This window comes from Theropithecus gelada, chromosome 10 (genome assembly GCF_003255815.1).
Source record: "Theropithecus gelada isolate Dixy chromosome 10, Tgel_1.0, whole genome shotgun sequence".
Taxonomy (NCBI): domain Eukaryota; kingdom Metazoa; phylum Chordata; class Mammalia; order Primates; family Cercopithecidae; genus Theropithecus; species Theropithecus gelada.
The window spans coordinates 16,899,510-16,923,685 of NC_037678.1; the positions used below are offsets into that span (position 1 = coordinate 16,899,510).

Consider the following 24,176-nt stretch of genomic DNA (forward strand, 5'->3'; position numbering starts at 1 on the left):
TAGGGATGTAGTGTCTTTATCACGGGCAGGATGATGCAACAGGACAACTTTCCTGAAATCTGGCACTGAGTGCAAGAGTTTGCTTTACTAGACTAGAGAGATCTGGGTCTGTCACCCCTGAAAGGCCCCGGCCCTGCCTGCATTAATGAGTCCCAGTCCTATTCATTTCAAAGTGATGGATCCCACACGCAGTACCAGATGCCAGCCCTCTGGAGAGATCCAGAGATATTCAGCACATTCAGATTGATTGAGATCATCACTTAGGACATTTTGGATGGTAAGTCCCTAATCTCTGTGACTGCACTGCACGGAGGTTGATTTTCAATTTACCTTCTTTGTTCTGAATCTTAGATGTTTTGATTCTTAATTCAGAACATTCATCTCAAGTGGATTCAGAGATTCAGAGTCGATGATAAATTCATGTTTGTTGAGAAGTTTTGCAGGGAGGAGGATGATGTTGTCAGCTTAGTTTTTGAATAATGTCTTGTTTGACATTTTAAGCTGAAAGTGGGCTGAACTGCAGATCAACACACACACGTATTCCGTGATAGAATGATACATCATGTTCATACATAGACTGTGTATATCTAAAGAGTAGAAACCTGGAAGGAAAGGTAATAGACAAACAAAGGTAAAGGCACTAACACACAACGGATCCTGTCCATTGCTGCCTTTATGTGCCCTGACTACAGCTTCAGTGGGCTTGGGCTGGAAGAAGAGCAGGGGGTTTGAGTATTGATATGGTTTGGCTATGTCCCCACCCAAATCTCATCTTGAATTGTAGCTCTCATAATTCCCACGTGTTGTGGGAGGGACGCAGCAGGAGATAATTGAATCATGGGGCGGTTCCCTCATACTGTTCTTGTGGTAGTGAATAAGTCTCGCAAGATCCGATGGTTTTATAAGGGAAACCCCTTTTGCTTCACTCTCATTCTCTTTTTGCCTGCCGCCATGTAAGATGTGCCTTCATTCTTCCTTCACCTTCCACCATAATTGTGAGGCTTCCTGAACCATGAGGAACTCTGAGTCCATTAAACCTCTTTTTTGTTATAAATTACCCAGTCTCAGGTATGTCTTTATCAGCAGTGTGAAAATTGACTAATACAAGTATCTACTCTGTGTAAGCCTGATATGAAGCAATATTTGTGCACGTGCACACACACACACACACACACACACACACTCTTATGCTTACGCTCCCATGTCCCCCATTTTACATAAGAAGACACTGAGTCACAGAAAAGTTAAGTATTTTGCCTAAGTTATTTATTAGTAAGTGGATGAACCATAATTCAAGCTCAACTCTTTCTTACTCCAAATCCCATGCTCTTACTAATCTACTTGATTTGTTTGCTTTTCTCAGTTCTCTCTCCCTCTTCCCCAGCATTTAATATTATAATGAGATGTCTTTTAAAATAACTGGCAGTTTATGATGTGCTAGGCATTTTACACCGTTTTTTAACAAAAAGTTCTAGGTGTTAGTTCTTCTCTTTCTCTCTCCTTCAAATGCTTGTTAAGTATAGGGAGCATGCCAGGACCTGGGGATGGAGACTAGAGATTGGCAGTGCCACTCAAGGTGTAATCTAAAGGCCGTCGTTCATCCTTGTATTTGTCAAGGCTCTTTAGAAAAGTGGAACCAATATAGAGTGCATATACAGCTATGTTTATTGTAAGGAATTGGCTTGCGTGATTATGGAAGCTGACAAGTTCCAGGATCTGCAGGGTGAGTCAGCAAGCTGGAGACCCAGGAGAGCCGATGTGTAGTTCTAGTCTGAGTCTGAAAGCCTGAGAACCAGGAGATCTCATGGTGTAGTTCCAGTCCAAATGCCAGCAGGCTCGAGATCCAGGAAGATTTGATGATTCAGTTTGAGTTCGAAGGCAAGAAAAAGGTGATGTCCCAATTCAAAGGCTGTCAGGCAAGATGAGTTCTCTTGAATTTGGAGGATGGTCAACATTTTTGTTCTATTCATGCCTTCATCTAATGGGAGGTAGCCAACCCACACCAGGGGAGGACACCTGCTTTACTCTGTCTACCAATTTAAATGCTAACCTCATCCAAAAACACCCAAAGTGATGTTTGACCACATGTTTGGGTACCACCTGGCCCAGTTGAGTTGACACATAAAATTAATCGTGCCCTCAAACTGTTGCTGGTCTGCAACAAGATACATATGGAACTTGAGACTAGGCATTTAGAAGCATCTAGAGCAAGTGGACTTTGTGGCCAGCGTCAAGTGTATGATAATCTTGATTAACGTAGTGTAGACCAGTTTGTTTAATTCAAGTGGTGAGTTACACATGGGCCAAGCTCTATTTTACCTTTGAGTGTTAGGGGCAGATTTTTGTCCAGGATGGATTGGGGGAAGGAGAAAAACTGGTTCTTCCCCCAAGCTCCTTGGGCTTCCGTGCCTCTCCTGCTGTCTTCACCACTGGTAGTTTGAGAAATATCTGTGTGGGCACAGTTGTTTACATAGCCATAAAATCCTATGTAGTGGGCTTTATAACTGTGACCTGTACATAAAGCTTGGGGAGCGTTCCTGGGAGGGACCAGTACCTGTGAAACGTAACAGAGAAATGCAGACCGCATTGAAGGAGGCTGGCTATTCACTACCCTGACCCCCTCTCCTCCGACTCCCGGAGAGTCAGGAGAAGCCTGAGCAAAGAGGTCAGGAGCCAGAAAAAGGAATAGTCAGGAATAAAAGCAAGCGTAAGGATGAATAAAACGAGAATGAGCTGTGAATCTGGCCAGGCAGCAGGGCCCACTGTATTCACTTCTGATCGTGCGGTGTTGGGAATCACCTGGACCTCACAGCTGTGGAGAGTTAGGGCTGAGAGGGGACTCTGAGCACATCTGCAGGACCCCGCCTTTCAGAAGGTGAAACTGGCCGAGGAGAAGGAGGGGACCAGCTCGAGACAACGGACCTTTAAAACAAACAAACAAACCAGAAATGACAATTCTGCCATTGATTGAGCACTTCCTCCATGCCAGGAGTTGGGCACAGCATGAACGTTGCTTTTTTCAACATTGGTTCCTCTGAGACCTGACATTAATTATTTAGTGTGGCTTCATTGGTGACAAATCTATAGGGCTTTTGAGAAATGGACACAGGATGTCGATAGCATTTCTTTTAAGCCTACAATCAGAAAATCATAATTTATGTAAATGTTTAAAATATGGGGCTTTTAGGAGATGGGCTAGAGAATGTGACCCGGCCTCTTTGGTGAAGCCTGCCCGCCTGCTCCCCCATGTTCTTAAGGATGAACCATGACCTGGCTAAGGATGAAGGCAGGAAACTCAGCAGTGCCTCCTCTCAGAGTATATCTCAAAGGAAGCCAAGGTCTGTTACCTACTTCTTTCCCCATATAACACACTGAACAACCCTGTGTTCTGAAAGGTGCTTTACACCTTAAATTACATCATCAACTCATCTTACCCATGACGTCACCTTCCCTCACTGAGAAAGGGTCACAGGAACTCCCTGATGCCAAGTGCCTCCCAGTAAGGGGCACAGTGCTCTGTATTTTGTTATCTTGCTTCAGCCTCCCATCATTCTTACTAGAACATTTTATGTTCCCATTTCACAGAAGAGAAAATCGAAGCCCAGAGCATTGATGTAACTCCTCCAATGAGGAATCTCACAGGTCCCATTTGTTAATTTTCTAGAGACCCTGAGACCTTGTTGAGCTTCCTGCATTTCTGCCCAAATGCTCCAAAATCCTTTCCCGAGAAGGAAGACCCTCTCAGTCTCCGGAGCGTCTTTACCTCTAACTTAGCACGTAAATGCAGGAGCATAGCTAAGTGCAAAGTCCAGGAGACCTTGTTTACAGTCAAGCTGCAACATAATAGGAACAGGGTTTAAACTTTAGTCTCGGTTTCTGCATCAGCAATGGGGATAACTGTTACCACTTCATTGTACTGATGGCAACCTAAGGCGTTATCAGCATGAACTACCTAGTGTGATGCAGATCCATGATAGACACTACAGAGAGTGTAACTCCTGGGGAAGCCAGAGGTTCATCTTTACCCACCCCTGCTCAAAGGGTCGATGTTGGTTGAGAAAATGCAGTTATTAATAGCTGCCTATTCTTTTTCATTCTCAGTTGTACCAAACAGGGAGACAGGTTTCAAAAGCTCGGGTTGGAGCTTGTAATTGGCCAGTCCGGTGACAGTGTAACCCTAATCAACCTGTGATTTCACATCCCCTACCGATTCTGCCTCGGCCTTTGATTTGTCGTCCCAGGCAGTGCAATTCATTGAGCCATATTTGTTGCATTGATAGGAGAGGACCAGGAGCTTAGGCGTTTAACCCTGAGGTGATTAAGGGGGAAAAAAAAAATGAGTCATATTTGTTAAGGTCCAAAGATACATCAAAAAGCCCTGGGCAGAGGCCGACACAAGCACAAGTGAGACCTGCAGGGTGTAATTCATCACATTCTTTGATCCTCAAGTTTGTGAGTCACAGAGACTCTCTGGGACAGTTTTGAAGCTCATGGGGTCTGGGCAGGAAGGAAAAACTTGAAGTATGGAAAAAGAGGAGCGTTTTTTTGACAGGCAGCTGAGAGAGGATGATTTTCTAGAGATACGCTTTTTTTGCTTGGTAACCCCTGAGGTGGCTGTCAATGTAGCTGGAGGCCAGGATATCTGCAGAGTGGAGGCAGAAATTTTAAGTGATAGCTTTGGGTATGCCTTGTGCCACTGAGACTCCTGAACAGTAAGCATGCCTTGAGCATCTACTGTATACAAGGTGATTAAAATATCTTTGGGAGATGGGGTTTTTATACTAATAATTTTTTTTTTCCATGTTAGCTCTCTGAATAGCCTATAATGAAAGTTTATTGACGTGGAGAGTGTACAGGCCCAGATACCAGAGAGACCTGGGTGCGAATTCTGATACCACCATTCTGGTGGTGTCACATTGAGAGACCCGCTTATCCTCTCTGTGCCTCAGTTTTTTGTGTTTGTTTGTTTGTTTGTTTTTTGAGACAGAGTCTTGCTCTGTTGCCAGGCTGGAGTGCAGTGGTGCAATCTCGGCTCACTGCAACCCCTGCCTTCTGGGTTCAAGCAATTCCCCTGCCTCAGCCTCCCGAGTAGCTGGGACTACAGGTGCGTGCCACCATGCCCGGCTAACTTTTTGTATTTTAGTAGAGACAGGGTTTCACCATCTTGGCCAGGATGGTCTCAATCTAGTGACCTCGTGATTGGCCCGCCTTGGCCTCACAAAGTGCTGGGATTACAGGCGTGAGCCACCTCACCCGGCTGTGCCTCAGTTTTTATTGCAGGGTTATATGATTGTTACATGGAGTGTTGCTGGCACTCACTTTAGTGGTAACTGTTTTTCTGGGAAAACCGTGAGATGGGTCATGCTTCTACTTCTTTTGTCCTTATTGCCTTTAATTATTTTATTCTTGGCATGGAGCTATGCATCCACCCTTCCAGCATTTCTCAGACTTTGTGACGTGTTACCACAAAGGCAGGTAAGAGCCGCCTTTGCCTACATTGAACTCCCAATCTTCATAGGAAACATTTAGTAAAGCTGTTTATCAAATATAGTATGGCAGATACATGTTTTCATAGCGCTACATACAAATTATTGGAATATGTGGAAGGATATCTTGCCTGAAAATGGAGGAAGGTTTTCCCTGAGAGGTTGAAATATATAGGAGTTTGCATAGGAAGAGCTCAATAAACTTAGTCATTATTATTCTCTTTTTTCTTTTCTTTTTTTTTTGTGGGGGGGGGTTGTTTTGTTTTGTTTTTGAGACGGAGTCTCACTCTGTCTCCCAGGCTGGAGTGCAGTGGCGCAATCTTGGCTCACTGCGAGCTCTGCCTCCCGGGTTCATGCCGTTCTCCTGCCTCAGCCTCCCGAGTAGCTGGGACTACAGGCGCATGCCACAACGCCCGGCTGGCTTGCTTGCTTGCTTATTTATTTATTTATTTATTTATTTATTTATTTATTTATTTATTTGTATTTTTAGTAGAGACAGGGTTTCACCATGTTAGCCAGGATGGTCTTGATCTCCTGACCTCGTGATCCGCCGGTCTCGGCCTCCCCAAGTGCTGGGGTTACAGGCATGAGCCACCGCGCCCGGCCTATTATTTTTTTATTTTTACTCCTTCTCTTCCTCTTTTGCTCTCCTCCACTTCCTGGTACTCCTTCTCCCCTCCTTTGTCTTTCTCCCCAATCCCCCCACTTTGTATTCATAGTTCTTTATTGTTAAGAAACCTACCTAGAAACATGACAAGTAGGGAGAGGAAGACAGTGCATTTAATTAGAAACAATTTTATTATGATTGCCTCCTCTAAAAGGCATATTAGTTTTTATCGCCATAATAAGTTGTTCCGTTCTCAACTTTGTTCCCAGTTCAATCTGGATGCGTTTATTTGTAACTCACTTTCCATCTGTTTCCCTGAAACATGGGATTGTGCAAGGAGCCTCACCATGTAATAATGGCTGTCTGGGGAACTTGGAGGGGCTTGAGGCTCATCCCGGTTAACGCTTCCCTGGTGTTTTGCTCCCCAGATGGAAAGCCCGTGTCTCTGTCTCCGCTGGAGTCCCAGGCGCACAGCCCCAGGTACACAGCCTCCAGCCAGCGGGAGCGTGAGAGCCTGGAGGTGCGCATGCGCGAGGTGGAGGAGGAGAACCGCGCCCTCCGCAGGCAGCTCAGCCTGGCCCAGGGCCGAGCCCCAGCCCATCGCCGAGGCAATCACTCCAAGACCTACTCCATGGAGGAGGGCACTGGAGACAGCGAGAACCTTCGGGCTGGCATCGTGGCAGGCAACAGCTCCGAGTGTGGGCAGCAGCCGGTCGTGGAGAAATGCGAGGTAAAGGGCACCTGGAGCCTGGGGAGGAAGTTGTCCAGAGTCCCGATTGCCCTCACCCCTTGCAGATGCCTCCTGGAAACACAGGCAGATGCCAAGAGCTGGGATTCTTGATTCTAGCCCGGGTGTGTAAGTCTGTCTTGGTAATTTTGCTGAATGGCCTGACAAGTCATTTAGCCTCTCTGAGCCTCCGTTTTCCCGTCTGAAAATGGGGATAAGAAGGCGTAATCTACAGATATTAAGAGGAGCTGACTGATGGAACCTACTGCTTGTTTCTGTGTGGCTCATTTTGACATGGTCAGGGTTTCAACACCTAGCTGTCATCCTGTAGGCCCCTGTTTCTTAGACTCTAGTGTGAATGGTACACCCGGAGTTGTGTGGCCCAGTTGGGCAGTTCTCTTAGACCTCATTATCACTTCACTGTATAAACAACCTCTCTAATTCAGAACCACAGACTTGTTCCTTATCTAAAGCAGTAATTTGAACTCTTATAGCTTAATATCACTTCTCCCCTTTTAGGGTATGCTTTCTTAGTAGCTCTTTGGAAATGTGGGATATTTATTGTCCTCTATTTCCTCAAATACCTGCATCCATGCTTCTATGTGCAGTGAACACACATACACTCATTCTCCACTATTTCCAGTTCTCGTGGTGGAGACGAATTAGGGCATGCCTATTCACAGGAAGGCCTTTTGAGACATGGGCAAGACTGAATTCATATCCCAGCTTTAGGGTTTTATGCAGTGAGCTCCCTTGAGCCAGTTGCGTAACTTCTGTGAACTCCAGGTGTCTCATCAGTAAACTTCAGGAAATAATACCTGCTTCATGAAGTATTTGTGAGAATTAAACAGGATGGCCATATAAAGCCTTGACTAGCACCAAGTACGTAGTATATTTTCAAAATTATGGTTAGCTTTTACTATTTTTAAACACAGATAGGACCTGCTGTTTCTTTATTCCATTTTCTGGAACAAAGAGTGGTTAGACTTCAAACTCCCTAAAGAGAGAACACTTTGCAAACTGTAGTATGCTATTCGTGTGAACGGGATTATTAGTAATATTGCTGATACTATCCAATGTCACTAAAAAATGGCTTCCTCAGTGATGTAGACTAAGTTCTTTGGAAGTTCAGTGATGAGGGAGGAGGACAAGGAGAGCCCCTAAGGATAGGAGCATTTCTCAGATTTCTCAAGCCTGGTTGAAGTATGGATTGGTAGAGAGGTAGAGGACATCCAACAGAGGTTATCCAAAGAGGAATGTGTCATATGAGTAGGAACGATGTGAAACAAACATCCGTCATAGCAGGATTCAGGACACTGTGAGTTGGTCTTTCAGCCAAGCCCAGAGAACCCAGGCAAGGAGGTGGTTCTATTGCATCATCATCATTCATTTATTTATCTATTCATTCAGCAAACATACTGCACTCGTGTTTTGCATCTCACTCTGTTTTGTGTGTTGGGAAACAGTGAACAGCAACAATAAAAAAGACAGAACCCCCTTCCCTCTGGTTCTTACGTTCTATCATCGGAGGTAGGGGGAGAGATGATAAACAAATAAACAAATACAAATGTCAGGACATGATAAATGCTGCACATTTATTCAGCCCTGACTGTATGCCAGGCCCACTGCCCTTTAGTCTTTGACAACCACTGTCAGTGGCTTGTGTTACTTAATATCTCTATGTATGAAAACGGGCATTCAGCCACGTTAACAAATTCCTTTAGTCTAGGCTGGTCTGGGGAGGTCCCTAATTTCTTCTGTTCTTGCCTCGGTGAAGGCATACTTGATTTCTTTCAGGTTCTCTGCTAGCAGATCACAGCCATGGTGCTGGTTTAAGAAAGGGTTAGTTTGGATGGGAACTCTGCTACCCAGGTGAGATGGCCCAAAGCAAGCAAATTTTTTCCCCAAGTGTATTTACACTACTATGACATAGAACCGAAAGAACAAATAAGAATCGAGGAGGGGGAAAATAAAAAAGGAAAAGGGGAAAAGAAGGCCTAAAGGAGAGAAAATGAGTTGTGTTTGTAGGGAGGTTTCTCTTCCCTTCTGTAATCTCTCTAGCCAGGAGTTTCACTCAGTTTTCTGAGAAATACTCACTGTAATTTGGGAGTCCCCTGCACAATTGTGTAGACCAAAGACCATTGGCTTTTGAAGCTGGGAGTTGTGAGTCTAAATCCCGGCCCCATTTCTAGTTTAATAGCTATGTAGCTTTGAGCAAGTGAGATCACTTTTCTGTGGCTCAGTTTCCTCATTTGCAAACTGTGGGTTAAAATCAAGTTCTGGGCCTGGCGCAGTGGCTCACGCCTGTAATCCCAGCACTTTGGGAGTCCGAGGTGGGCGGATCACAAGGTCAACAGATCGAGACTATCCTGGCCAACATGGTGAAACCCCGTCTCTACTAAAAATACCAAAAATTAGCCAGGTGTTGTGGTGCGCATCTGTAGTCCCAGCTACTTGGGAGGCTGAGGCAGGAGAATCGCTTAAACCCAGGAGACAGAGATTGCAGTGAGCCAAGATCCTGCCACTGCACTCCAGCCTAGGTGACAGAGCAAAACTCCATCTCAAAAGAAAGAAAAAAAAAAATCAAGTTCCTGCCTTGTACTATTTCAGTGGTGACAATAGATATTGGAACTTGAGGGAAACTCTAACATAGTTAGTTGTGTCAGTCTTAGATTTCACTGCAGGTTATCAAAAATCTCAGCTAACACTGGCTTAAGCAAGGTTTGCATCTTCTTTCTCATTGTGTTTAAGTTGTCTGGAGGCCATCAGTGTAGGGATGGCAGCATTGGGGATTTGGGATTTCTTTGTCTTTCACCCCAGCCTACTTGATTGACATTCCCAAGATCATCTCATGACCTATAATGATTGTCAGAGCTTCAGCTATTTTGTCCACATTCCAGCTGGCAGGAAAGAAGTGTTAAGGTGGGACATACCACTTTCTTTAAAGAACATATCTTGGAAATTTCACACTTCAGATCCTTTTAGATCCTATTGACACAACTTAGTTACAGGGATACCCTTAGCTGCCACCTAGGTCCAAGAGACCCTGGAACAGATAGATTTTACTCAAGGAAGCCATGTTTTTTGGAACGTTCTGGAATTCTGTTACTGTGGTCACAGTGAACAATGTCTATCACATGGGTGGTTCTCAAACTTAGTTGAGTGTTTGAATTACATATCAAAAATGCATATTCATGGGACCTACCCCAGACCTACTGACTGAGAATCTCTGGGAGTAGCACCTGAGAATATGGGTATTTAACAAAATAATATATCCAGATGATTCTAAGATAGGAGAGATTGTTTGGAAACCATTGCTTTAGGCTGGGCACAGTGGCTCATGCCTATAATCCCAGCACTTTGGCAGGCCGAGGCGGGTGGATCACCTGAGGGCAGGAGTTGGAGACCAGCCTGGACAACATGGCGAAACCCTGTCTCTACTAAAAATACAGAAAAAATAGCCGGGCATGGTGGAGGGTACCTGAAATCCTAGCTACTTGGGAGGCTGAGGAAGGAGAATAGTTTGAACCTGGAAGGCGGAGGTTGCAGTGAGCTGAGGTCATGCCATTGCACTCCAGCCTGGGCAACAGAGTGAGACTCCGTCTGAAAAAAACAAAACAAAACAAAAAAAGGAAACTACTGCTTTAAGGAGCAGCACATAGGATTGATGAATTTTCTTTATCCCTGTGTTCCTTGAAAAATAAAATAGTCATATAGGAATTCAGACCTTGAACTCACTGACTTTTTTTTTTTTTTTTTTTTAACTTTAAGTTATGGAATATATGTGCAGAACTTGCAGGTTTGTTACATAGGTATACATGTGCCATGGTGGTTTGCAGTACCCATCAACCCATCATCTACGTTTTATGCCCCACATGCATTAGGTATTTGTCCTAATGCTCTCCCGCTCCTTGCTCCCCACCCCCCGACAGGTCCCGGTGTGTGATGTTCCCCTCCCTGTGTCCATGCTTTCTCGTTGTTCAGCTCCCACTTACGTGTGAGAACATGTGGTGTTTGGTTTTCTGTTCCTGTGTTAGCTTGCTGAGAATGATGTTTTCCAGCTTTATCCGTGTCCCCACAAAGGACATGAACTCATTCTTTTTTATGGCGGCATAGTATTCCATGGTGTTTATGTGCCACATTTTCTTTATCCGGTTTATCATTGATGGGCATTTGGGTTGGTTCCAAGTCTTTGCTATTGTGAATAGCACTGCAGTTAACATACATGTGCATGTGTCTTCATGGTAGAATGATTTATAATCCTTTGGGTATAGACCCAGTAGATTGCTGGGTCAAATGGTATTTCTCATTTTAGATCCTTGAGGAATCACCACATTGTCTTCCACAATGATTGAACTTATTTACATTCCCACCAACAGTGTGAAAGCATTCCTATTTCTCCACATTCTTTCCAGCATCTGTTGTTTCCTGACTTTAATGATCGCCGTTCTAACTGGCATGAGATGATATCTCATTGTGGTTTTGCTTTGCATTTCTTTGATGAGAAGTGATGCTGAGATTTTCTTCATATGTTTGTTGGTTGTATAAATGTCTTCTTTTAAGAAGTGTCTCTTCATACCTTCGCCACTTTTTGATGGGGTCATTTGTTTTTTTCTTGTAAATTTGTTTAAGTTCCTTGTGGATACTGGATATTAGCCCTTTGTCAGATGGATAGACTGCAAAAATTTTCTGCCATTCTGTAGGTTGCCTGTTTACTCTGATGATAGTTTCTTTTGCTGTGCAGAAGCTCTTTAGTTTCATTAGATCCCATTTGTCAATTTTGGCTTTTGTTGCCACTGCTTTTGGTGTTTCAGTCTTGAAGTCTTTGCCCATGACTATGTCCTGAATGGTATTGCCTAGGTTTTCTTCTGGGTATTTTATGATTTTAGGTCTTATGTTTAAGTCTTTAATCCATCTTGAGTTAATTTTTGTATAAGATGTAAGTAAGGGGTGGTCCAGTTTCAGTTTTCTGCATATAGCTAGCCAGTTTTTCCAGCACCATTTATTAAATAGGAAATCCTTTCCCCATTTCTTGTTTTTGTCAGGTTTGTCAAAGATCAGAAGGTTGTAAATGTGCGGTTAATTTCTATGGCCTCTATTCTGTTCCATTGATCTATATATCTCTTTTGGTACCAGTACCATGCTGTTTTGGTTAATCTAGCCTTGTAGGAGTACCATGCTGCTTTGGTTACTGTAGCCTTGTGGTATAGTTGAAAGTCAGGTAGCATGATGCCTCCAGCTGTGTTCTTTTTGCTTAAAATTGTCTTGGCTCTACGGGCTCTTTTTTGGTTCCATATGAAATTTAAAGTAGTTTTTTCTATTTCTTTGAAGAACATTAATGGTAGCTTGATGGGAATAGCATTGAATATATAAATTACTTTGGACAGTGTGGCCATTTTCACGATATTGATTTTCCTATCCATGAGCATGGAATATTTTTCCATTTGTTTGTGTCCTCTCTTATTTCCTTGAGCAGTGGTTTTTAGTTCTCCTTGAAGAGGTCCTTCACATCCCTTATAAGTTGTATTCCTCAGTATTTTATTTTCTTTGTAGTAATTGTGGGTGGGAGTTCACTTATGATTTGGCTGTCTGTGTGTCTGTTATTGGTGTATAAGAATGTTTGTGATTTTTGCACATTGGTTTTGTATCCTGAATTTTTGCTGAAGTTGCTTATCAGCTTAAGAAGTTTTGATCTGAGAAGATGGGGTTTTCTAAATATATAATCATGTCATCTGCAAACAGGACAATTTCACTTCCTTACTTCCTGTTTGAATATCCTTTAATTCTTTCTCTTGCTTGATTGCCCTGGCCAGAACTTCCAATACTGTGTTGAATAGGAGTGATGAGAGAGGGCATCCTTGTCTTGTGCCGGTTTTCAAAGGGAATGCTCCCAGCTTTTGCCCATTCAGTATGATACTGGCTATTCGTTTGTCATAAATAGCTCTTATTATTTTGAGATTTTTTCCATCAATACCTAGTTTATTGAGTGTTTTTAGCATGAAGGGGTGTTGAATTTTATCGAAGACATTCTCTGCATCTATTGATGTAATCATGTGGTTTTTGTCATTGTTTCTGTTTATGTGATGGATTACATTTATTGATTTGCATGTGTTGAACCAGCCTTGCATCCCAGGGATGAAGCCAACTTGATAGTGGTGGATAAGCTTTTTAATGTGCTGCTGCTGGATTCGGTTTGCCAGTATTTATTGAGGATTTTTCCATCGATGTTCATCAGGGATATTGGCCTGAAATTTTCTTTTTTTGTTGTGTCTCTGCCGGGTTTTGGTGTCAGGATGATGCTGGCCTCATAAAATGAGTTAGGGAGGAATCCCTCTTTTTTGTTGTTTGGAATAGTTTCAGAAGGAAGGCACCAGCTCCCCTTTATACCTCTGGTAGGAATTGGCTGTGAATCCATCTGGTCCTGGGCTTTTTTTGGTTGGTAGGCTATTAATTACTGCCTCAACTTCAGAACTTGTTATTGGTCTATTCGGGGATTTGATTTCTTCCTGGTTTAGTCTTGGGAGGGTGTATATGTCCAGGAATTTATCTATTTCTTCTAGATTTTCTAGTTTATTTGTGTAGAGATGTTTATAGCATTCTCTGATGGTAGTTTGTATTTCTGTGGAATCAGTGGTGATATCCCCTTTATCATCTTTTATTGTGTCTATTTGGTTCTTCTCCCTTTTCTTCTTTATTAGTCAAGCTAGTGGCCTATATATTTTGTTAATCTTTTCGAAAGAACAGCTCCTGGATTCATTGATTTTTTTTGAAGGGTTTTTCATGTCTCTGTCTCCTTTATCCATGAGCATGGAATGTTTTTCCATTTGTTTCTGCTCTGATCTTAGTTATTTTTTGTCTTCCACTAGGTTTTGAATTTGTTTGCTTTTGCCTCTCTAGTTGTTAGGGTGTCAATTTTAGATCTTTCCTGCTTTCTGTTGTGGACATTTAGTGCTATAAATTTCCCTGTAAACACTGCTTTAGCTGTGTCCCAGAGATTCTGGTATGTTGTGTCTTTGTTCTCATTAGTTTCAGAGAACTTATTTATTTCTGCCTTAATTTCATTATTTACCCAGTAGTCATTCAGGAGCACGTTGTTCATTTTCCATGTAGTTGTGCGATTTTGAGTGAGTTTCTTAATCCTGAGTTCTAATTTGATTGCACTGTGGTCTGAGAGAGTGTTTGTTATGATTTCCTTCCTTTGTATTTGCTGAGGAGTGTTTTACTTCCAATTACGTGATTGATTTTAGAATAAGTGCTTTATGGTGCTGGGAAGAATGTATATTCTGTTGATTTGGGGTGGGGAGTTCTGTAGATATCTATTAAGTCCGCTTGGCCCAGAGCTGAGTTCAAGTTCTCAACATTCTTGTAAATTTTCTGCTAGTTGATCTGTCTAATACTGACAATGGAGTATTAAAGTCTCCCCCTATTATTTGTGGGAGTCTAAGTCTCTTTGTAGATATCTAAGAACTTGCTTTATGAATCTGGGTGCTCCAGTATTGGGTGCGTATATATTTAGGATAGTTAGCTCTTCATGTTGCATTGATCCCTTTACCGTTATGTAATGCACTTCTTTGTCTGTTTTGATCTTTGTTGATTTAAAGTCTGTTTTATCAGAGACTAGGCTTGCATCCCCTGGTTGTTTTTTTGTTTTGTTTTGTTTTGTTTTTTGGTTTCCATTTGCTTGGTAAATATTCCTTAGTTTCTTTATTTTGAACTTATATGTGTCTTTGCACATGAGATAGGTCTCCTGAATACAGCACACGGATGAGTCTTTACTCTTTATCCAATTTGCCAGTCTGTGTCTTTTAACTAAGGTATTTGGCCCATTTACATTTAAGGTTAATATTGTTATGTGTGAATTTGGTCCTGTCATCATGATGCTAGCTGGTTATTTTGCACATTAGTTGATGCAGTTTCTTCATAGTGTCATTGGTCTTTATAATTTGGTATGTTTTTGCAGTGGCTGGTACCAGTTTTTCCTTTCCATATTTAGTGCTTCCTTCAGAAACTCTTGTAAGGCAGGCCTAGTGGTGATAAAATCCTTCAGGAGGATTTACTTGTCTGTAAAGGATTTTATTTCTCCTTCACTTATGAAACATAGTTTGGCTAGATATGAAATTCTGGTTTGAAAATTCTTTTCTTTAAAAATGTATTGGCCCCTACTCTCTGGCTTGTAGGATTTCGGCAGATTGATCCACTGTTAGTCTTATGGGCTTCCCTTCATAGGTAACCCGACCTTTCTATCTGGATGCCCTTAACCTTTTTTCCTTTGTTTCAACCTTGGAGAATGTGATGATTATGTCTTGGGGTTGCCTTTCTGGAAGAGTATCTTTGTGGTGTTCTCTGTATTTCCTAAATTTGAATGTTGGCCTGTCTTGCTAGGTTGGGGGGAAGTTCTCCTGGATAATATCCTGAAGAGTGTTTTCCAACTTGGTTCCATTCTCTCCGTCACTTTCAGGTACACCAATCAAATGTAGGTTTGGTCTTTTCACATAGTCCCATATTTCTTGGAGACTTCGTTCATTAGTTTTCCTTTTTTTTTTTCCCCCCCTCTAATTTTGTCTTCACACTTTATTTCATTAAGTTTATCTCCAATCTCTGATATCCTTTCTTCCGCTTGACCGATTCAGCTATTGATACTTGTGTATGCTTCACGAAGTTCTCGTGCTGTGTTTTTCAGCTCCATCAGGTCATTGATGTTCTTCTCTAAACTGGTTTCTCTAGTTAGCATTTCCTGTAACCTCTTTTCAAGGTTCTTCAGTTCCTTGCATTGGGTTAGAACATGCTCCTTTAGCTCGGAGGAGTTTCTCATTACCCACCCTCTGAAGCCTACTTCTGTCAATTTGTCAAACTCATTCTCCATTCGGTTTTGTGCCCTTGCTGGAGAGGAGATGCAATCATTTGGAGGAGAAGAGGCATTCTGGTTTTTGTTATTTTCAGCATTTTTGCAGTGGTTTTTCTTCATCTTCATAGATTTATCTACCTTTGATCTTGGATGCCGATGGCCTTTGGTTAGGGTTTTCTTGTGGGCATCCTTTTTGTCGATGTTGATGTTATTGCTTTCTGTTTGTTAGTTTTCCTTCTAACAGTCAGGCCCCTCTTCTGCAGGTCTGCTGGAGTTTGGTGGGGGTCCACTCCAGACCCTGTTTGCTTGGGTATCACCAGTGGAGGCTGCAGAACCGCAAAGATTGCTGCCTGCTCCTTCCTCTGGAAGCTTTCTCCCACAGGGGCACCTGCCTGATGCCATCTGGAGCTCTCCTGTTTGAGGTGTCTCCCAATCAGGAGGTACAGGTGTCAGTGACCTACTTGAGGATGCAGAGTCTGTCCCTTAGCAGTGCTCGAGTGTTGTGCTGGGAGATCCACTACTGTCTTCAGAGCCAGCAGGCAGGAACGTTTAAGTCCACTGAAGCTGCACCCACAGCTGCCTTTTCCCCCAGGTGCTCTGTCTCAGGGAGATGGGAGTTTTATCTCTAAGCCCCTGAATGGAGCTGCTGCCTTTCTTTCAGAGGTGCCCTGCCCAGTGAGGAGGAATCTAGAGAGGCAGTCTGGCCCCAGGTGCTTTGCCATGCTGTGGTGAATTCTGCACAGTCAGAGTTAACAGTGTGAGAGGAAAAACCACGTACTCAAGCTTCAGTATGGTGGACGCCCCTTTCCCCATCAAGCTCAGTCATCCCAGGTAGACTTCAGACTGCTGAGCTGGTGGGGAGAATTTCAAGCCAGTGGTTCTTAACTTGCTGAGCTTGTTGAGTGAGACCACTTGGCTCCCTACCTTCAGCCCCCTTTCCAGGGGAGTGACCGGTTATGTCTCGCTGGGATTCCAGCCTCCACCAGGGTATGAACAAAAATTCCTGCAGCTAGCTGGGTGTCTGCCTGAGCAGCCACATTGACTTTTAGTATAATTTATTTTCTAGTCTTTTGCACCTGAGAATTAGGTTTTGTTTTTCTTCTCTTTCTTTGTGTTTACTGATCACGTTAACTTCTTAGATTCTTAAAAACGTATTTTTGGTAGAATTCTTCTGTGATGAACCCCTGGTCCTGTTCAGAAGCTCCAGTAGACGCGCTTAAAAGTCTTGGCCTGCTGCAGCCATATTTCAAAGCACACTCTCCGCAAGCTGCTGGCCTCCTGCCCATGAGCAGTACGCTTCCTCTGTCTCCATCGTTTGGTGTCTTTAAGGATTTTAATGAAAAAGCCATAGAGGCAGACAAGAAATGTCAGTCAGTGGAGTCAAAATAGAAACTCTCTTCATCACAGCGCTTTTTGGTTCCAAGTGCTGAAGCTCATCTTGACATCCTGTCACGGTACAGGGCCACGTAACCAGGGATGCTGCCACCATCTGTGGGTGTTGCTGAAACTTCTCTGGGCTCCGAAAAGCATTTCTGAAAACTCTTCTATCACAATGCCAAGGCTGTCAGCTGAGCTATCTGGTGATAGGAACAACGGGCCCTCATCAGTCCCTTTGCCCTCTTATCATTTGGTAATTATGTGTGTTTCAAATAGCTGCCTGTCTTACTCTTGCTTATTTCTGTTGCCTGGGCAGTGCTGTTTCAGTGATGGCCTGGCCTCTGTGTGCCTCAGAAGTTGGAGCAGAATGATCCCCTTTGATCTTCACTCATTCACATGTGTGTATGGATATGTGTATTTTTCTTGCCTTTCCGGTTCAGGTCTATTCTGGGACTCAGCTATTGTACAGAAGAAAAAACAGTCACTGGAACTAATATCAGAATTCCTGAACAGGAGACTTTCCTTTGCTACTCATTAGTCTTGTGACCTTAGACAATTCAGTTACCTTTTGGGAGTCTATTTCATCATTATAAAATGAAAATAATAACATGTTCTTCCCAGTGCAATTGTGAGGATGAAATGAGGTGGAGGCAGAGGAAGCTAACTGTGTAGGAGTGTCGCATATACTCATTATAAATATTCTACTTCTCCACTGCTACCTGAAAAATCAGCTAACAGTTAAATGATTTAAAACAGCACCAATTATTTTATTAGCTCTCATGGTTTCTGTGAGTCAGAGATTTGAGAAGGGCTTAGCTGAGTGGTTCTGGTATGGGGTCCCTCATACAGGTGGCATTAGTGTGTGGCTGGAGCTGGAACAGTACAATGCTGGAACAGTGGGTGCTGACCCAGCCTCCCTTTCTTTTAGACTTAGGTCCTCATGTGGTCTCTGCATGGGCTAGTTTGAGCTTCCTCACAACATGGCGGCTCTAGGTAGTCAGCTGCTTGCTTACATGGCAGCTAAAGGCTTTAAGTACAAGTATTCCTGTAAGCAAAACAGAAAGGAAGCACTTTTCATGACCTGGCCTCAGAAGCCACACAGTGTCACTTCTGCTGATAGTGTTTTCTGTTAGTTGAAATGGTCATAAAAGCCCACTCAGCACATACCCATCTTTCAGTAAGAGTAATGTCTAGGAATTTGTTGATGTACTTAAGAACTGACACAATGGATATTGTTATTATGGAAAGTTAATGCATGTTACCCTCTGATGTCAGACCACTCCTTAAGGAAGTACCTATTTTTCCTTCTGCTCCTTGCTTTGAACTTCATTTCTCAGTAGTAATGTATTATAGTAATAACAGTTAATCAGTCCTTGCAATGTATCAGACATCATGCTAGAGCTTTACATAAAATATCTCATGTAATTCACACAACATACTTTCTTCATTTGACAGATTAGAAAACTGCTAGGAAAGGTTTTGTCGTTATTTCAGGGTCACACAGCCAGAAAGAGGTGGAGCTTGGGATTAAACCTAGGCAGTTTGATTCTAAAACCTGTTCTTTGAACCATTGCACTGAAGCTCTGTGAATTAGAGCTTGTAGGACCCAGACTCTCATCAGCTGCTGAGCCCAGATCCTTATTGTGTTTTTCACAGGGGCCTCACCTCTGCAGACTTTAGGGTCACCAGTCATGGGGATCATCTTTCACCTTGGGGGCTTTAGCAGCCCCGCGAGGTAATCATTCCTCAGTGAGTTTAGGCAAAGATCCGTCTGTTCTTCTAAAAGAAATTGGAATGTTTTAAATTATTTTCCAGACTATGGATGTATTTTTTAGCTCAGTGGGACATTGGTATTTGCTGGAGGCAACATGTTTATAAAACTCAATGTTTCTTACCTGTATATTCTGGGTCCTAACTAACCCTACAGTATTTTGATGTACTTTTTCTTTCTTTTTTTATTGTATCTTCATGGACTTTACATGATAACCGAGCAGTGAGGGGATTTGCCAGCTCTCTTCCCATATCCCACATTGCTGTTGGAGGATACTATCATAGCATTTAGGCTCACATTTCATTAGCTTCATATGCCTTCTTTGGGGCTTCTTCAAGGATGTAAATCCACAAAAATAAAAATGTCTTCTTTAAATTTCAGGCCCTGGAATTAGGGGATGTTATAGCTGGAAGGAACCTGGTGGTATTGTCTCGTGCAGTTGTTTTCAGGGCACCTTAGGTACCCTCCCTGTATATGAGTTATTTATTGCTACACAGCCAGATACCCTCAAAACTTAACAACTTAAAATGTCAAGCATTTATTATCTCGTACAGTTTCTGAAAATTAGGAATCTGGGAGCAGTTTGGTTGGGGATTATGACTCTCAACCTTTAAAGAGATTGCAATTAAGATGACATCAGGGGTTGCAGTCATCCGAAGGCTTGATTGGGGCTGAACCCTGCATCCATGTAGTTTACTCACATGATTGGAGTTCTCATTTCCTTCAAGTGTTCTCATAACATAACAGCTAGTTTTTCCCAGAGTAAGCAGTTTAAATGGAGAAGAAGTAAAAAGTTACAATGACTTTTATAACCTAGCCTCGGATGTCATATACCATTACTTCTACTGAATTCCATTGGTCATACAGCCCAGCTCTGACACAGTATAGACACAGGGTTTTCACACAGGGCATGAAAACTGGGGGCAGGGATCTTTGGGGACAGTCTTGGAGGCTGGCTCCCACACTATGGCCAAAGCAAGGGACCATATCTCTGCCAGCCCCTTGTCTGCTGGCCTCAGAGTAGCCTTCTGTTGTTGCATATTGTGCTTTCTTGTAAAATTTATTTTAGATATTGTGCCACTGAGAATAACAACAAGTAAAGATGCAACTCTCTCATTTTAAAAACAATGAAAGGGTTTTGCCTAAGGTTACAAAGTTGCAACCACAGCCCAGATGATGAGTCAGGTGTCTCACCTCCTCATTCCTGTGTTATCTGGAGAGAGGAGACAGGCAATGTCAGCATTTGATGGAACAGAGGGAATTGGGTACTTTGAAGACCTTCCTTTCAATGATGGGAAAAATACTATCCCAACCTTACTTGAAGGTAGAGGAAAGAGTAAGAAGAAAATAATTTGATGCCTGACATTTGAGGAAATTTTGGGCTCAGACCTTAAATGTAGAACCTTCTGCTTACAATAGACTATAATTGTTATTATTATTGATGATTGCTGATACATACCCATTACTTACAAGGTACCAGGCTCTAAGCTCTTTACGCGAGTCATCTCAGTTAATTTGCCCAACGTGGGGCCGGGCACGGTGGCTCATGCCTGTAATCCTAGTACCTTAGGAGGCCGAAGTGGAAGGATTACTTGAACAAAGGGGTTCGAGACCAGCCTGGGCAACTTAGCGAGACCCCATCTCTCAAAAAAAAACCAAAAAAACAAAATTTAGCTGGGCATGGTGGAGAACACCTATAATCCCAGCTTCTTGGGAAGCTAAGGTGAGAGGATCACTTGAGCCCAGGAATTTGAGGCTTCAGTGAGCCATGATTGTGCCACTGCACTCCAGCCTGGGTGACAGAGCAAGACCCTGTCTCTAAAATAAATAGTTGACACATTTCTTACTCCTCTTTATAGATGAGGAAACTGAGGTCCCAAGAGGTGGAGTTATGTCTTGAAATGTGGGCGAGAGTTGGATAGGTGAGGTGAAGGGGCAGAGCATTCTAGAATGAAGGCACATTCTAAAAGCAAGAAAGCTTGATGAGTCATCTAGCATGACCATAGCATAGCGCTACAATGATCATTGTTGAGTGATTGTCTGGCTAATGCGTGTGGACTTTTTGGGACCAGGCCAGTCTTCCAGAGGCCCCCATGATGGATCCGTATTGGATTGTTGTCAGATAACCCGCCTACCCCAGACATGGGTCTCCCTGTATCGATTGCACTTCTCTTCACCGACCCCAAAATCGGTCTCATCCTTCAATATGTTTTTCTGTGTAAAATTTGTGTTTCTGATTTCTCAGGTGGCTATGCTCTTCATAACACAAACAAGTCAATCCTAAAGCAGGTTGGGATATGCAGGATAGAAAATCCCGGATGGTTCATTCATTCATCATCTATTTATGTGCCTTGTCCATGGAGGGGACACCCAGAGACTCCCTATTCTCACACCAGGCCCTGGAACCCATGTGGTCACACCTGTTCCTTGCTGAGCCCCTGAAGGCTTGGCTTACAAAGCCAGGAGGTACATCTCCTTCTGTTTTCTGCATAGTTGAAATAATTTTGTCTTTGCATCCGTGGTTCAGCATTTAGAGTGGACAGATTTAGATCAGTGGTGTCCCAAATCCTGGAGGTTTGTAAGATGATTTGAGAGGGCACATTTGCCATATGTTTTTAAAATGTTAATAGGTACATATGTGTTTTATTGAGGCCATTACTGCAGGCTTAACAGCAGGACCGTGAATTCAACCCATCACTTCGTCATGGACTGGCTGAGCCCTCGGACCTTGGGCAAGTTACTTAACCACTCTGTGTCTTACCTTCTTCAGCTTGAATTTGGGAAAAACCTGGATATTAGGAAAATGCTGTATAGAAATTCTAAATCCTTTGTTTGATAGAGGCAGTGACTGAGGATCCAAGAGGTTAGATAATTTGCCCCAAATCACTTAGCTGGCACTACTGTGTCATACTGGACCCCTGTTGACTCCAATAAGGATAACACCATGTTCGAGAGGTTGAAGAAGAGACTCAGAGCCAGTGAAGGAGACAGGGTTTATGGAGAACTTACATACAGGGGTGGACCAGTGACCGCAGGCTGAACAGCAGAACTGCTACCATTTGTAAAAAGCATGCAGTTGATATCGTGTTTTCACTTAGCAGTCTCCACCCTGCAACCATCACTTAACCAAAAATAAAGGGCCTCATTCTCCTGTACAGTCTGCATCCCAGGAAATGGGCCGGAGTTCGGACACTCCATGATTCTTTTTGTTTGTTTGTTTGTTTGGAGATAGAGTCTTGCTCTGTCACCCAGGCTAGAGTGCAGTGGCGCACTGTCGGCTCACTGCAACCTCCACCTCCTGGGTTCAAGTGATTCTCCTGCCTCAGCCTCCCAAGTAGCTAGGATTATAGGCACCCACCACTGCGCCCAGCTAATTTTTGTATTTTTTGAGTAGAGGTGGGGTTTCACCATCTTCATCAGGCTCGTCTCGAACTCCTGACTTGTGATCCACCTGCCTTGGCTTCCCAAAGTGCTGGCATTACAGGCATGAGCCACCACGCTTGGCCTAGGATTCTTAGCTCAGAACTCCAAACACACATCCTTCTTAGACCATATGGTCATTTTCAGAAAGTGCCTAGGTAGAAGCCTGCACCCATTCTCATCTCTTTCCATTTTTCCTCACCCTGAAAAGAGTAACAAATTCCAAGGCCTTGGGATATGTGGTAGTAGCTGTAAGAAGAACGCAGCCCTTCCTTGTCTTACCCAAGTGAAGAAAAGTGGTGCTCTCTACTTGAGAGGAATTGGAAATAGATTATTTGCACACCCTCATACTCTCTCAAAATAATCACAGTTAACATCTGTTGAGTTTTTGCTATAGAGTCTCTTCGAAGTGCTTCTGCTAGAGCAGCGGTTCTCAAAGTGTGGTCCCTGGGCCAGCAGCAGCAATGTCGCCTGGATGCAGACTGTTCTCAGACCCCCACTCCAGAGATCCTGGATCAGAAACTGGGGAATAGCCCGCACTCTGTTTTAACAAGCCCCCCCGGTGATTCTGATGCATACTGGAGTTGGAGAGCCACGTACTCTGTGTCCTCAACAAGCCCTTTAAGATTATGTCCCCCACTATAGAGATGATGAAGTCAAACCAGGACTCTGAACAGTGTCTTGTGCTGTTTGTTCATGCAGGAAACATTAATAAGAATTGATTTATTAGGGATACTTTATTGCACTCATTTGTTTGATCCTCACACAACCCAATCAGTAGCTATTTTTATCTCCATTTTACGGATGAGGCAAGTGAAGCTCAGGGACACTAAATAACTCTTCCAAGGTCACGCAGCCACTTAGCTTTGAGGTTGTGGCTCCAATCAAGATCTCTCTACTCTTGTTGCGGGATTTTCACACTACGTTGCACCTGCCTCCGACTCTCAACTCTCGCTGCTGCCTGTCTGACCCCAGCTGTTTGCTTCTCCCCAGCTCTCAGAGCATCTATCCTCTGGGAGGTCTTGCCTGTCCCCCTCAACCCCACCAAAAGTCTGCAGCTGCCATCCAGAATCTGGGCTGAGCCTGTCTTTCCATAGCACACCTGATGCCCAAGTTTAAATGGGTTTCGCCTCTCCCTCAGTCTCTCTGATAGGAGATGCTTTAACTGAATCGTGCCCCCAGGCAGAATGGCCTGAAGGGGGCACCAGGCCCTGTGGGCAAGAGAAGCAGGGCTGACAGGGTGTTGAAGGCTTGTGCCAGGGCCACAGCTTGCCTGGCATCCGTTAGTTTGGGGTGAATTTCTTCTGGGATGATGATTTTTTTCCCTGTATTTGTGTGTGAAAAACTGCCCCCTGGGGATTCTTTCCTGCTGGGAGGCAGAGCATGGAGAACTTCGTTTTTCAGATTTTCATAGAGCCTGACCAGCACAAAGTCACAAATCCAGGCTGACCCTGATATCACCAGTTGCTCTTGTGTAGTCACTGAAATGCCTTCTCCTCCAGGATGCTCTCCCTGCATTGTCTCTATCTGGGTGATGCTGGCCACTCCAGGATACAAAGACACCGAGCTTGCCATCGTAGGATCGTTCTCATTCTCCTGTGGGATCTCCTGGTTAGCTATCATATTGTCTCTGCACCTGACTTTGGGGAATGGGGATTGTCTTAAAATGTACCTTTATTTCCTCCAAGCCCAGCACAGTGCCTGGATTGCTGGCAACTCTAAAAACATCAATGTTATGAATCTTTTGTGCAGGTTCTAAGACAAAGGTCATCCCTTGACCCCAGCCAGTTCAGGAATGAACCCAGTTCACAGTTCTGCACTACCTTCCCTGTATCATCAGGTACAGCCTGCAAGATTCAAGGTGTGCTGGGCACCATGTCTAGGATGACAGGAAATGAGTGGAAGCCTTAGCGTTGCCTTAGAAAGAGATTTTATGGTTCATT

General features: G+C 43.5%; 1 protein-coding gene across 6 annotated transcripts in view; it reads left to right on the forward strand.

The window, feature by feature from the left end:
• The window catches only part of LARGE1 (LARGE xylosyl- and glucuronyltransferase 1), a 631,116-nt gene that overhangs the window by 264,440 nt on the left and 342,500 nt on the right, over window positions 1-24,176 (forward strand). For all 6 annotated transcript variants that reach the window (XM_025399702.1, XM_025399703.1, XM_025399705.1 and 3 more), the window contains one exon: window positions 6,522-6,823. In XM_025399702.1, the coding sequence (XP_025255487.1) occupies window positions 6,522-6,823 (302 nt within the window). The remainder of the gene's footprint in view (window positions 1-6,521; window positions 6,824-24,176) is intronic.